The sequence below is a fragment of the Pan paniscus genome, chromosome 7 (genome assembly GCF_029289425.2).
Source record: "Pan paniscus chromosome 7, NHGRI_mPanPan1-v2.0_pri, whole genome shotgun sequence".
Classification (NCBI taxonomy): domain Eukaryota; kingdom Metazoa; phylum Chordata; class Mammalia; order Primates; family Hominidae; genus Pan; species Pan paniscus.
Window position 1 is genome coordinate 157,400,692 of NC_073256.2, and position 13,837 is coordinate 157,414,528.

The 13,837-nt window shown below is 43.2% G+C and overlaps 1 protein-coding gene across 5 annotated transcripts in view; it reads right to left on the reverse strand.

Moving 5' to 3' along the window:
• The window catches only part of TRAPPC9 (trafficking protein particle complex subunit 9), a 725,402-nt gene that overhangs the window by 274,254 nt on the left and 437,311 nt on the right, over positions 1-13,837 (reverse strand). For all 5 annotated transcript variants that reach the window (XM_014346060.6, XM_034966644.3, XM_034966648.3 and 2 more), the window contains one exon: positions 13,065-13,207. In XM_014346060.6, coding sequence (XP_014201546.4) covers positions 13,065-13,207 — 143 coding nt within the window. The remainder of the gene's footprint in view (positions 1-13,064; positions 13,208-13,837) is intronic.

The window sequence follows — 13,837 nt, forward strand, 5'->3', positions numbered from 1 at the left end:
CATTATGGGGTATCTATCGGACAGAAGGGCACACAATCTGTAAACAAATGAGGAGACCTAGATGTACTGATGTAGAAAGATGATCAACATGTATCATGTTTTTTTAATTTGCAAAAGATTAAAATTTTACTTCTATTTTAAAAATAATGGTAACAGGCAGGGCATGGTGGCTCAAGCCTGTAATACTGGCACTTTGGGAGGCCGAGAAGGGAGGGTCCCCTGAGGTCAGGAGTTCAAGACCGGCCTGGCCAACAAGGTGAAACCCCATCTCTACTAAAAATACAAAAATTAGCTGGGCGTGGTGAGGCAGGCGCCTGTAATCCCAGCTACATGGGAGACTGAGGCAGGAGAATCACTTGAACCCAGGAGGCAGAGGTTGCAGTGAGCCAAGATTGTGCCACTGCACTCCAGCCTGGGCAACAGAGCAAGGGTCAGTCTCGAAAAATTTAAAAATAAAAATAATAGTAACAATATTATATATATTTAGATGAATTAAAAAATTTGGAAACATTTGTGTCAAATTTTTAATAATGGTGTCTATGTGAGATGATATTGCAACAGATACTCATCTCTACTTAACGTGCTTCCAGAAGGCATACTTTTTTTTTTTTTGAGACGGAGTCTCACTCTGTCACCAGGCTGGAGTGCAGTGGTACAATCTCGGCTCACTGCAACCTCCGCCTCCCGGATTCAAGCGATTCTCCTACCTCAGCCTCCCAAGTAGCTGGGACTACAGGTGCATGCCACCACACCCAGCTAATTTTTTTTTTTTTTTTTTTTTTTTTTTTAGACAGAGTCTTGCTCTGTAGCCCAGGCTGGAGTGCAATGGCACGATCTCAGCTCACTGCAACCTCCGCCTCCCGGGTTCAAGTGATTCTCCTGCCTCAGCCTCCTGAGTAGCTGGGATTACAGGTGCCTGCCAACTCACCCAGCTAATTTTTGTATTTTTTGTAGAGACAGGGTTTCACCATGTTGGCCAGGCTGGTCTCAAACTCCTGACCTCAGGTGATCCTCCTGCCTCAGCCTCCCAAAGTGCTAGGATTACAGGCATGAGCCACTGCGCCAGCCAATTTTTGTATTTTTAGTAGAGATGGGGTTTCACTATGTTGACCAGGATGATCTTGATCTCTTGACCTCATGATCTGCCCGCCTTGGCCTCCCAAAGTGCTGGGATTGCAGGCGTGAGCCACCGCACCTGGCCAGGCATACATTTTGTATAACAAGTTTGAATGACTAGCTTTTAGAAGGAAGAAGTGGGGGGAAAAAACGTATTATTTTATATAATCATCCTACTATTTATAGATAAGGCAATGCGGGGCTCAGAGCATCTGAGAGACCTGTGCAAGGCAGGAAGTAGAGTTCCATCCCCTCTAATTTCAAATCCTTTCTTACCTCCACAAAATCAAGGTACCCTGCCACAGTTATTTGCTATGTCCCTACTACGTGCCAGTCATCTGAGAGACTTACTTAAAAGGGGAGACACAGAAAAGACACTGCCTGTAACATACCTGTAAAGACTGAGAATGAGAGGGAAGAAGGGGCGTGGACCCCATGCGCTGCAGGCTTGCCACGCATCAGGCACACAGTTTCTTACTGGAATCCTCCCTACAGCCCAATAAGGAGGCCCGCTTTATAAAGATTCTGTAACTCGCCCAACATGGCAGAGCTGGGATTCCAACATGAGGCAGTCAGCCTCCAAAACCCAGGTCCTCCACCTCTCGGCCCTCCTGCATCCTGCTGGTCAGGCCGAGGCCCCCCAGTGACTAGGGTCCCGATGCAGCCACGAACAACACCAAGCTCGTTCTTTCTTCTCACTCTGCCTGAGTCCCTCACCTGCAACACGGGGCAACACGTTCTCTAGCCCACCCTCCCTAGCATGTCAAATGTACAAGGACAGGCGCTGAAGTCTCCCATGAGCCTCTGAAGGGGATTGAGGGACTACCTCACTTTGCAGAGGGTCACTGTAAGTTCTGAAAAGTGGCAACACCTGGAAAATGCTTCCTAAGGAAGCAAAGGGGTTACAGGGAGAGCAGGGTGTGTAGCAAGGCACCTGGCCCTTAGCGTGTACTCAATAATCATCCAGATCCAGTTCCTTTATACACACTGAGACGACAGCGCCTCAACACCTACATGCACAGGGCTGACCGGGCCACACAGAGGCAGGAAGGATGCTAACAGCCTGGTCAATGGGACCCTAAGTGTAACGGATAATTAATGCTTTTGTGAAAAGATGACGCTGCTCTTGGGTACCTGCTCGGCAGGTAAGGGCCAGATGGAGTTCAAGCCCATCAAGCCCATCACAGTCGCAGCAGCTGGGTTCCACTCGGACCGTGACCCCGCCTCTCCGTGCACTCCTCCAGGAACCTGTCTGTACTAGGGCTCCAAACTTCTCCCTTCTCCAGCACTGCACTTCCTGTCAAGCCACTCCTGACCCTAAGGGAAGGAAACTGTACTCCCCAGTCATCTAAACAAACAACTCAAATCCCACTGTAGGCCCTCCGGCTGGTCAACGCAAATCTAGTTGTTCTCTCGCCAAAGCTCCTGCCACACGTCTTTCACACTGCAGCGTTTCTTCAAAAATTCGGTTAACCACTGACTACTTACTTCACCTGCTGCTGCCCAAAAAAAGAGTCACAGAGTGGCTGCCTTCAGAGAGCTGACCATAGGTGAAAGGGAGGCCAACAAAGGCTTCAGGATCCGCTGAGGTCAGTGATGTCCTTCGGGAGTGCTGGAGCCAGCTGCTGCAAAGCCGCCTGTGTTTACGAGACTGGCTCATCCCTTTGTCCCTAGAACCTGACACACAACAGAAGTGCATACACACAAGGAAAATGACAGCCACCAATTTTCAATTATCTGCCTTGTGTCAGGCACTGTTTATAATTTTTCAGACCCTTTATAACACACAGTTTTACAACCCTGCACAGTCAGTGTTATCTCCTTTTCAAGATGAAGGAAAAATGATGCTGAGAGAAATGTGAATGGCTCGCTCAAAACCACAGCGCCAATGAGCAGGAGAATCAACACTGGAAATCAGATACAGGCGCATGGGGCTCTCACTCCTGGTGCGCACTGCAATTCTAAATTCTTGTTAAATTTAAAACCAATCTACTAAGTAAACATAGCAACTGGAAAAAGATCTACCACAATAAAACTCCATAGTGCCCCTTCCAGGGGTGAGCTGTCCCCACCACACAGGGAAAGTGACGAAGGCCTCGGTGGCAGGGTGTCTATCAATAATGTCGTAACGATTACACCCCACGCCCTGCTCAGAGGAGTGTATTTTCCACATAGATCAGAGTAGAAATGTCTAAGAGTGGATCGTTTACTGTAACAGGCTAGAAAGAAATTGCTCCTCAGGAGAGAGGGAGGCTTGGCACTCAGACAGGGATGGTCCAGCCTAATCCATTTCCATCTCGTCCCTAACAAGGTTACCAGGCAGCTCTGTGTAAAAAGCAAATCTCAAAGGTAATTTGATCTTTTAAATAAAAGTCAACTGAGACCTATGTACTCCCTGGTGGGAGAACAGTAAAAATAATAATAATAATAATAATAATGAGAATTCTACCTATCTATATTGTGCTTTGGCATTTAGAAAAAACTGCCCCCTCTGTTATTTAAATGGATTCTCTTATCGCCCTGGTGAGGTGAGCAGAGCTAAGAGGCTCACTCTCCCCCTAGGGAGTGCAGAGACCAAGCTGCGGCAGAGAAACACACTCCTCCAAAGATACGGCTCCTACAAAGGGTCTGTTCAGTGGCAGAATAGACACCAGAGCCCAGGACTCCAGGCTCCCAGGTTAGAGCAAGTGTGGCAGCAAGCTTTGGTCTGGGTGTCCCCAAGGCCACAGTTCAGATTGCCTCCCTTCCACTCACGAATGCACAGGACAAGGTGAGGAATGTAACACCCCCAGATAGGAATGCCAATGTCAGAGGGTTCTCGGGAGTGTGCATGGGATGCCCGACGCAACACCCAGGGCATGCCCTGGAGTCTAGCAGGCCGTGAATAAATAGGACTGCTCTTCCTTCCCATGCTCTCATACAGAAAACCATCATTTTAAAAAATACCAATAAGAAAAACTGCAGAAATTATCAGTATCAGTGAGAGGAGCAGACAAACAGACTACCCCAGGAGTAAATAACTCACATCCATTTGTATTTTGGTTTCACAATAGAGTATATGATTCATGTTATGCCAGCAGTAAAGTAGTCCTTTGACATATATTTGGCTTCTATTTGCACCAAAATTAGTCTGAATCTCTGTGCAGGCTCGCACTGACATGTATGTGGCCATCTTCATTGTCCATGCTGCAGTGGCCTGGAAGCCAGGACATCTAGATGCCAGCCCTGTCACCTGCAAGCTGTGTGAACCTGAGCAAATCAGAAAACTCTCCGGGCCTCGTTTGTGATGCAAATGTGTTGAAATGGGCCATCTCTGGGGATGCATATAACTCTAACATGGCGTGATGCCAGAGTACAAATCTTCACCTGTGAGCAAAATGAAAAGTAATGAATTCACAATACACCATGCATCACGTAACTTCAATAAACTGCAAAGGCCAAGAGCCGAAAATGCATACTAATTCTGTTGTATTCCAGGCCTTGCAATTTACACAGGTCCCTATTAAGAAAAATAGAATTTAGCACTTTGGGAGGCCGAGGTGGGTGGATCACTTGAGGTCAGGAGTTAAGAGTCCAGCCTGGGCAACTTGGTGAAACCCTGTCTCTACTAAAAATGAAAAAAAAAAAAAAAAAAAATTAGCCAGGCACGGTGGCTCATGCCTGTAGTCCCAGCTACTCGGGAGGCTGAGGCAGGAGAATCACTTGAACCTGGGAGGCAGAGGCTGCAGCGAGCTGAGGTCGTGCCACTGCACTCCAGCCCGAGCAAAAGAAAAGAAAAATAGAATTTAAATATATATATAAACGGGGTCATCCCTTTTATACAAAAGAAACACCTGAATGAATAGAGTCTTGGTATTTTACATCCTGTCATTCCTAAGCCTTCACCGGCTGCCCACCGTGGGGCAAGGCGCTGGGTCCTGGGAGGCAGAGGATGACCACCTGGCTCCATGTTCCACAGAGCTCAAAATCTAGTGGAAGAACCAGAAACCCAACATTAACACTTCTCCTGTTCCTCCCACCGTGGGTGGTGAAATCCTTCTTTCTTCGAGAATTAGTACAATGTTTCATTTTTTTGTGATGCCTTTCCAGATCTCCCCAGTAAAAATTAGGTGCTCTCTCCAACATATATATATTTTCGTACATGAAATGGTAAATCAAGGTTAAAATTTACATACAACAAAATACACAAATCTGAAGTGTATACTAGTCTGATTATTTGTCTACAACCCTATAACCCACACCCCTATCAATATATGCAACATTTCATCAAGTCAGAAAGATATTTTCTCTTCCCTTTAGGGTGACCAACTGTCCTGGTTTGTACTGAGGACTTTGCTACGGGGAGGGAATTTCAGAGCTAAAATCTAGAAAATCCCAGGCAAACCAGACAGTTGCTAACCCAAATCCCTTCCCAGTCAATTCCTGCCCCACATTACCTTAACCCAGAGTCAACCACTGGTTAGATTTCTTTCATCATAAAACAGGTTTTCCTGTTCTAGAAAGGTGTACACATGGAGTCACACAGTATGTTTCTTTTATGACTCGATTCCTTTGACCAGCATCATAACTTTGTGCTGACCCCATTTTGTCGCATGTACCAGCAGTTTTTATTTCTGAGGAGTATTCCATTGTGTGGCAGCACCCCACATTGTTTATTCATTTACCTGTTGATGGGCATTTGGGGTTGTTTCCAGTTTGGAGTTATTAGGAATAAAGCTGTTACAAAAATACTTGCAGGAGTCTTTTTGTGGATGTGGACTTATATTTCTCTTGAGAAAATATCTAGGAATGAAATTGCTGGATCACTGGGGAGGAATATGTTTTAATTCATGAGGAACTGCCTGACTGATTTTCTAAAGTGGCTACACCAGTTTATACTCCCAGAAGCAGTTTATGTGAATTCTGGCTGTTTCACATTCTCCCTAACATTTGGTGTTCTGTTTTTTAATTTTAGCCATTCTAGTGGGTATATAGTAGTATCTAATTGGGGTTTTAATTTGCATTTCTCTAATGATTAATAATGTTGAACACTTTTCGGAGATAACAGGTCATTTGAGAAATATCTGTTCAAATTTTCTATTTATCACCTTTTTAGAATTGTACAACTTCATCAATAAGATACAAGATGTTTGTTACATAAATATGTTATAATTTTTTTAATCTTAGAATGTAATTTGCCTTTTAATAAGCTGAAGTTTTTAATTTTGATGAAATTCGTCCTATCAAGTCTTAGTTTTATGGTTAGCAGTTTCCGGCCCCATCTAAGAAAAAATTTGCCCCTAAATCAAGAAGATACTGTGCTACATTTTCTTTGAGAAGGCTTGCAGTTAAAGGTTTTACTTTTAGGCCTAAAATTCATCTCCAGTGAATTCTTGGGCAGATGTGATGTATGGGTGAAGGGTTGTTTTTATTCCCCCACACAGACGTCCAGTTGTTCCAGCATCTTTTATTAAAAAGACTTTTCTTTCCCCATGAAATTAGTTTTGCATCTTGCTAAAAATCAACTGATGAGATACAATTGGAACTATTTCTGGACTATCTATTATGGTCCATTGATCTCTTTGTCTGTCTTTACACCAATAACATACTCTCTTGATTACTATAGCCTTACATTGTCTTAAAATCATACAGTGTAAGTCCTCCAACTTTGTTCTTTTTTGTCAAGTTATTTGTCTCTTCTAGGTCTGTTCAATTTCAAAATAATTTTATAATTCCACTAAACAAAAATCCTTCTAGGATTTTGACTGAATTGCATTCAACTTACAATCAGTTCGGGGAAAACCACTATCTTAAGAAAAACTAATTCTTCCAATCACTAAGCATGGTATACTTTTTTTTTTTGATACAGAGTCTCGCTCTGTTGCCCAGGCTGGAGTGCAGTGGTATAATCTCGGCTGACTACAACTTCCACCTCCTGGGTTCAGGTGATTCTCCTGCCTCAGCCTCCCAAGTAGCTGGGACTACAGGCACCCACCACCACACCCAGTTAATTTTTGTATTTTTAGTAGAGAGTGGGTTTCACCATACTGGCCAGGCTGGTCTTGAACTCCTGACCTTGTGATCCACCTGCCTTGGCCTCTCGAAGTGCTGGGATTATAGGCATGAACCACCGTGCCCGGCCACCTCTCTAATTATTTAAGTCTTCTTTCATTTCTCTTTATAATGTTTTGTCATTTTCTAGGTAGGGATAAGATTTGTAGAAATGTTTTCCTAAGTGTTTTATGATTTTGATTCTACTGCATACATTATTTTTTACATTTCATTTTCAAATTGTTAGTTGCTGGTATATAGAAACATAAGTGATTTTTTTTTTTTTTTTTTTTTTTTTTTTTTTTTTTTTTTTTTTTGAGACGGAGTCTCACTCTGTCGCCCAGGCTGGAGTGCAGTGGTGTGATCTTGGCTCACGACAAGCTCCGCCTCCCAGGTTCACGCCATTCTCCTGCCTCAGCCTCCCAAGTAGCTGGGACTACAGGCGCCCACCACCACGCCCGGCTAATTTTGTTTTTGTATTTTTAGTAGAGATGGGGTTTCACCATGTTAGCCAGGATGGTCTCGATCTCCTGACCTTGTGATCCACCCACCTCAGCCTCCCAAAGTGCTGGGATTACAGGTGTGAGCCACTATGCCTGGCCACATAAGTGATTTTTAAATATTGAGTGGCACCCTGCAATCTTGCTAAATTGACTTATTATTTCTACTAATTTCTTTGGTGTGGCAGATTTCTTACAATATTTATGTACATAATCATATGTACCATACAAAGACAGACATGTGAATAATAATAATTTTATTTCATTTCCTATTTTAATAGCCTTATTTATTTTCTTCCCTTATTGCTCTGATTAGGACTGCCAGAAAAATAATGAATACGGTGGAAACGTGCCTTGTTCTTATTCTTAGAGAAAAAGTCATCAGACTTTCACCTCTAAGTATAACATTAACTGTGGGGTTTTTTGTAGATGGCCTTTGTCAGACTGAGGAAGTTCTCTTCTAATCCTAGTGTACTGAGTGTTTCTGGCATAATTAAGCATTGACTTTTGTCAAATAATGTTTCTTTATCAACTGATATAATCATATGATTTTTCTCCTTTATTCTGCTAACGTGATGAATTCTAATGACTGATTTTTCAATGGTAAAACAACCTCATACTTCTGAGTAAAACCTGAATTGTTCATGCTGTTTTGTCCCTTTCATATATCACTGAAGTTGATTTGATTTTTTGTTTTCATATTTCACATGTATATACATGAGGTTATTGGTCTACAGTTTTCTTTTCTCATAATGTCTCTGACTGGGTTTGGCATCAAGGTGATGTTGGTATCATAAAATGGAAGTTGGGAAGCATTTCCTCCTTATTTTCTGAAAGTTTTTGTAAAGGTGATATTATTTCTTTCTTTAAAAAGCTTCATATATTTCAGAGTGGAGCCATCTGGGCCTACAGTTTGCTTTGTGAGAAGTTTTTAATTAAGAATTCAAAATCTTTAACTGATGTGTGACTATTTATTTTTTCTGTTTCTTTTTCCTGTGTCAATTTTAGTAATTTGTGTGTGTGTGTGTTTTTTTTTTTTTTTGAGACAGAATCTCGCTGTGTCACCTAGGCTGGAGTGCAGTGGTGCAATCTTGGCTCACTGCAATCTCTGCCTCATGGGTTCAAGCGATTCTCATGCCTCAGCCTTCCAAGTGGCTGGAATTACAGGCATGCATCACGTGCCCAGCTAATTTTTCTATGTTTAGTAGAGACGAGGTTTCGCCATGTTAGTCAAGCTGGTTTCAAACTCCTAACCTCAGGTGATCCGCCTGCCTTGGCCTCCCAAAGGGCTAGAATTATAGGTGTGAGCCACCACGCCTGGCCATCATTTTTCTTTTTTTTAAGAGACAGGCACCTTCTCTGCCACCCAGGCTGGAGTGCAGTGGCAAGATCGTAGCTCACTCAAGGTATCCTCCTGCCTCAGCCTCCTGAGTAGCTAGGAGTATAGGGATGTCTCATCACACCCGGCTAATTTTTTTAATGTTTTGTATGTTTTATGATTTTTAATAATATTATCTTATTATCCTTTTAATGTCTGTGGAATTAGTAGTAATGCCACCTCTTTCATTCTCATTATTAGTTATTTGTGTTTCCACATTTTTTTCTGACCACCCTAGTTACAATTTATTAATTTTATTGTTAATATTTTCAGAGGACCAACTGTTGGTTTTACCAACTTTATGAATTTATTTGTTCATACTCTATAGCACTGATATCCACTCTTTATTATTTCTTCTGCTTACTCTAGGTACATTTTGCTATTCCTTATCTAATAAAGAAGCAATATCACTGATTTTAAGCCATTCACCGTTTCTAATACAAACATTTACTGTATTATAAATAACAACTAGGCACTTTGGGAGGTTGAAGCAGGAGGATTGCTTGAAGCCAGGGGTTTGAGACCAGCCTGGGCAAGATAGTGAGACTCCCATCTCTACCAAAAGTTTAAAAAATAAACCAGTTGCGGTCCTCTGCACCTGTAGTTTTAGCTACTTGGGAGGCAAGGCAGGACAATCACTTGAGCCCAGGAGTTTGAGGTTACAGTGAGCTATGATGGTGCCAGTGCATTCCCACCTGGACAACGGAGTGAGATTCTATCTCAAAAAAAAAATACACATATACACATACAAAGTAGGTGGAGCTGATTAAAAGAATTGTCCAAGTTTTCTATATTGTTACTAATTTTTTTGTCTACTTATTTTACCAAATACTGAGAGATAAATGTTGACGTTTTCAACTACAATGGTGGGGTTATCAATTTCTCCCTTCAGTATGTCAGTTTTATTTTGAAGTTATATTTGTAAACAGTTTCATTTGATCATTATGTACTTTTGATGACTTGATTTTGCTGTCATTAAAAATTGTCCTCTTTTTCTCTTGAAAGTCTAACCGTTTGATATTAAGATACCCAAACCAACTAATTATTTGTGTTTACATATGTCTTTATGTCTTTTCCTTCATCTTTTTGTTTTTACATTATGCATAGTTAATGTCAATTTCTTATAGAAAAGGTAGTTGGCATCTTACTTTCTTATACAGTTTGACAATCTCCATTTTTAAAGGTACTATTAAATCTATTTACATTTAGTGTAACTCTGGATACAGTAGATTTGAGTCCTCCACATTGTCATCTGTTTCCCATTTGACTGTACGTTCCTTGTTCTTTTCTCCTTCTTTCTTGATACCTCTTCCCCTTTTTTGGGGTTAAGTATTTTTAAATATTCCATTTTATCTCTTCTGGCTTATCATCCATTCCTTAAGTGGATTGCTCCAGAGTTTGCATGTATCTTTAGCTGATCACATCTTAACTTCAGAAAATATTATAACAATTTGCATATAACACAAGAATTTCTATTTTCCCACCCATTCTTTGTGCCACTTTTGTTACATATTTTATTTGTATATGTGCTATACACTACAGAATTAAATGTTCTTATTTCTTTAAGTAGTCAATTAATCTTTCAAAGAAATTTTAAAAGTGAAGGAAGCAAATCTTTTCTATTTATTCACTTATTTACTATTTATTAGGTTCATCACTCCTTTATATAGCTTCCGGTTTCCATTTGCTTTTATTTCTGATGGATGAGCTTATATCAGGGTAGTAAAAAACAGGAATTGTGCTCCATTTGTCTCTTAAACCAGGGATCTCTTTATATAGCACCTGAAACTTTGGAAGTGTTGGCTTATGGAACAAATGAAACTATTTCCAATACACTCTGGTAAGTGCATTATCAGAAGTACATGTAATGTTAAGGGACCCACAGAAAGGCCAATCCACTCTGCCAAGTCACACTCAGAAAAATTTTACAAAAATGGTAACATGGGTCAAGGTCAAACAGGTATTTTCCAAAAGGTTGAATAAAGCATCTTCATTCAAGAGAGAGAACAGTGTTAGAAAAAGGTGTGCGCAGAAGCTCACTAGTGTAAGCCACCTGCACATATCCCAGCAATGGCGAGGAGCAAAGCGCCCTTTACACGAAGTATGGGACTGGGGCAAAGGGACCGAAGGGGAAGATCTGGGCCAGATCCTTCAGCACCATGGATGTCATAGTGGGGACTCTGGACTTTATCTCATCAGCACTGGGAAAGTATGTGCCAGAGCAATGGCACGGGCACATGTGTACTTAAAGGATGACAACGGGAAACAAGGCTGTCAGCAGAGAGACCAATGGGGCAACTCTCTCTACAGTGACAAAGGCGTGCAGTGGATTGCAGAGACATTGGGAGACATCTCAGAAGTCCAATCCACAGGGCTTGGGGACCACTTAGACAGGAATAACAGAAAAGGAGAATTAGAAGACATCAAATCTCAATCCCAAGAGCAGGGAAAAGAACCACGGAAACCAAAAGAAAAGGGAGCAAGGGCCACAGGCTTGGGGGCAGGATCCACATAGCGCTTCAGCTGACCACCCACGCTTCCAAACCTCTGTGTGCAGCAAACCACATAGCGGCATTTTTCTCATCTTCAACTGTCATTTAGAACTGCAGGGGTCATGACGTGAAAACCAGATATCAATAGGGGAAAAAAAAAGACGAACTCAGTGACAACCTGTGCCGCTTCCAAGAATTATTTATGTGGGCAACGGCAGCAGGAGATGAGGGGATGAGAGAGAAACACACAACAGGTTCATGATGGAGCAAATGTAATGCTCAGAAAGGGCCTGAAATACTCTAACATCCGTAGCCATCCTGGCCAAGCCTTCCCCAGGGGCAAGTGCTTTAATGCTTTATACAAATTCAAAACAAAGGCGAGTCTTGGCAGGAAAGGCTCTTACTCTGAGGACTGAAAAGGTGTCAGATGATGAAATGTGATGCTAAAAGGCCCAGCTAAACCATTAATTCTTGCTGAAGGCATTCTCCAATGGCTGGGAAGAAAAACAAGTCTTTCCTATAAACTAAAACCACACTTATTATTTAGAGCTGTATCATTTTCAAGGGATTTTATGCCAACATTAACATGGACAACAACATGCTGTCTCACGCTGCAGCACACAGGGCCCACTGGAGGAGGAGGGGCTGCACGGGATCCCCCCACCACCCCCTTCGAGGATAGACAGGTGAACATTTAAATAATACCCATCCAGCCCACCCTACTCAGATAGGCAAGACCTAGCCAGACACGAACACCAGGACGAGCTCGGAGGTGAAGAGCACCTGCTTCCCGAAGGCTGCTGGCACTACGGAGGAATGGGAGCCACAGAGGGTCCCCAGCTGGCAGGAGCTTCATTCACCTCCAGCTTCTAGATTCCACTACTCCAACGTCACCAGAGGGGAAAGTTCTGGATGAGAAATATCATTCTCCCACCTCAGAAAAGAATACCCTGAGTATCTCTTGCCACCTCTGGGTTTCAAGTGTACAAACTGTCCAATTTCTTTCTCCCTGAAGGAAGATTAGGTCTGGAAAGCAGGCAGGAGAGAAAGTCTTTGTATGCGAAGGGCCTCCTGGGCAGAAATGACCTGATGCCAAGATGGCTGGGAGCTCCACAAAGTGCCCATCTTATGGGGATGCCAGGAATGATGCAGAAGAGATGCTGGACTTGTCCAGGAGTCCCTAAGACATGTGCTATCCACTGAGCCCCCGCTAACAGGAGAGGCAAGCCAGAATGCAGCCAGGCCAGGCTGGGCGGGAAATGTGTGTGCACAGTGAGAACCACACGTAGGAATGCTGCAATCATCAGCGTTATGATTACAGCACGGCGTGATATGTAAAGCCCATTCACTTACGACCACCTGAGAGGCAGTTCTCATGTAACACCTGGTTTCCTAAAGAGAAACCTACATCCCAGAGATGCTCAGCAGCTTGGCCCCATGGCACGGATCTGACGGGATGCATGACAAAAACACACTGAGGTCAGGATTCCAAACGTAGTGCTGTTGAGACTCTAGAACAAGATGGCTGTGCGGCAGGAAGACATTTACCTGGTTGCTGGGAGGGTGCTGACTCGGGTGAAAAATACAGATGGCTCAACTTCTACATGCAGCCCCAGGGAGAGATTCCTGTAATATCCTTCAGTGTGGCCCGGGCCTCCAGAGTATTTGAAATTCAGGATAGCTTCCAGGGTCTAAAAGATATTAAAAAAAAAAAATACACACACACATATTAGTAACTCTCTAGTTTGATCCACCAGGAGGCAAGCGGCTTCACTTAGGAAGAGTCTGAAGATAATCCCAACTAGTCAAGTCATCAGCATTGGCTGACTCACACCCCCGGCGGGCACCGACTCACACCCCTGGTGGGGACCGACTCACACCCCCAGCGGGCACCATCTTACACCCCCGGTGGGCACCATCTTTCCTGTGATGCCCCAGAGTCTACACAATTCTCAGCCTGTACATGCAAACGGAAAGGGCTTCCAAAACTTACTCTGTGGTTAAATATGGCTTCTTTTTTTTTTTGGAGATGTAGTCTTACTCCATCTCTGTCGCCCAGGCTGGAGGCAGTGGCACAAACTCAGCTCACTGCAACCACTGCCTCCAAGGTCCAAGCAATCCTCCTGCCTCAGCTTCCCAAGTAGCTGAGATTACAGGTGCACACCACCACGCCTGGCTAATTTCTGTATTTTAGTAGATATGGGATTTCACCATGTTGGCCAGGCTGTTCTTGAACTCCTGACCTCGGGTGATCCACCCGCCTTGGCCTCCCAAGGTGCTGGGATGACAGGTGTGTGGGATGACAGGCGTGTGGGATGACA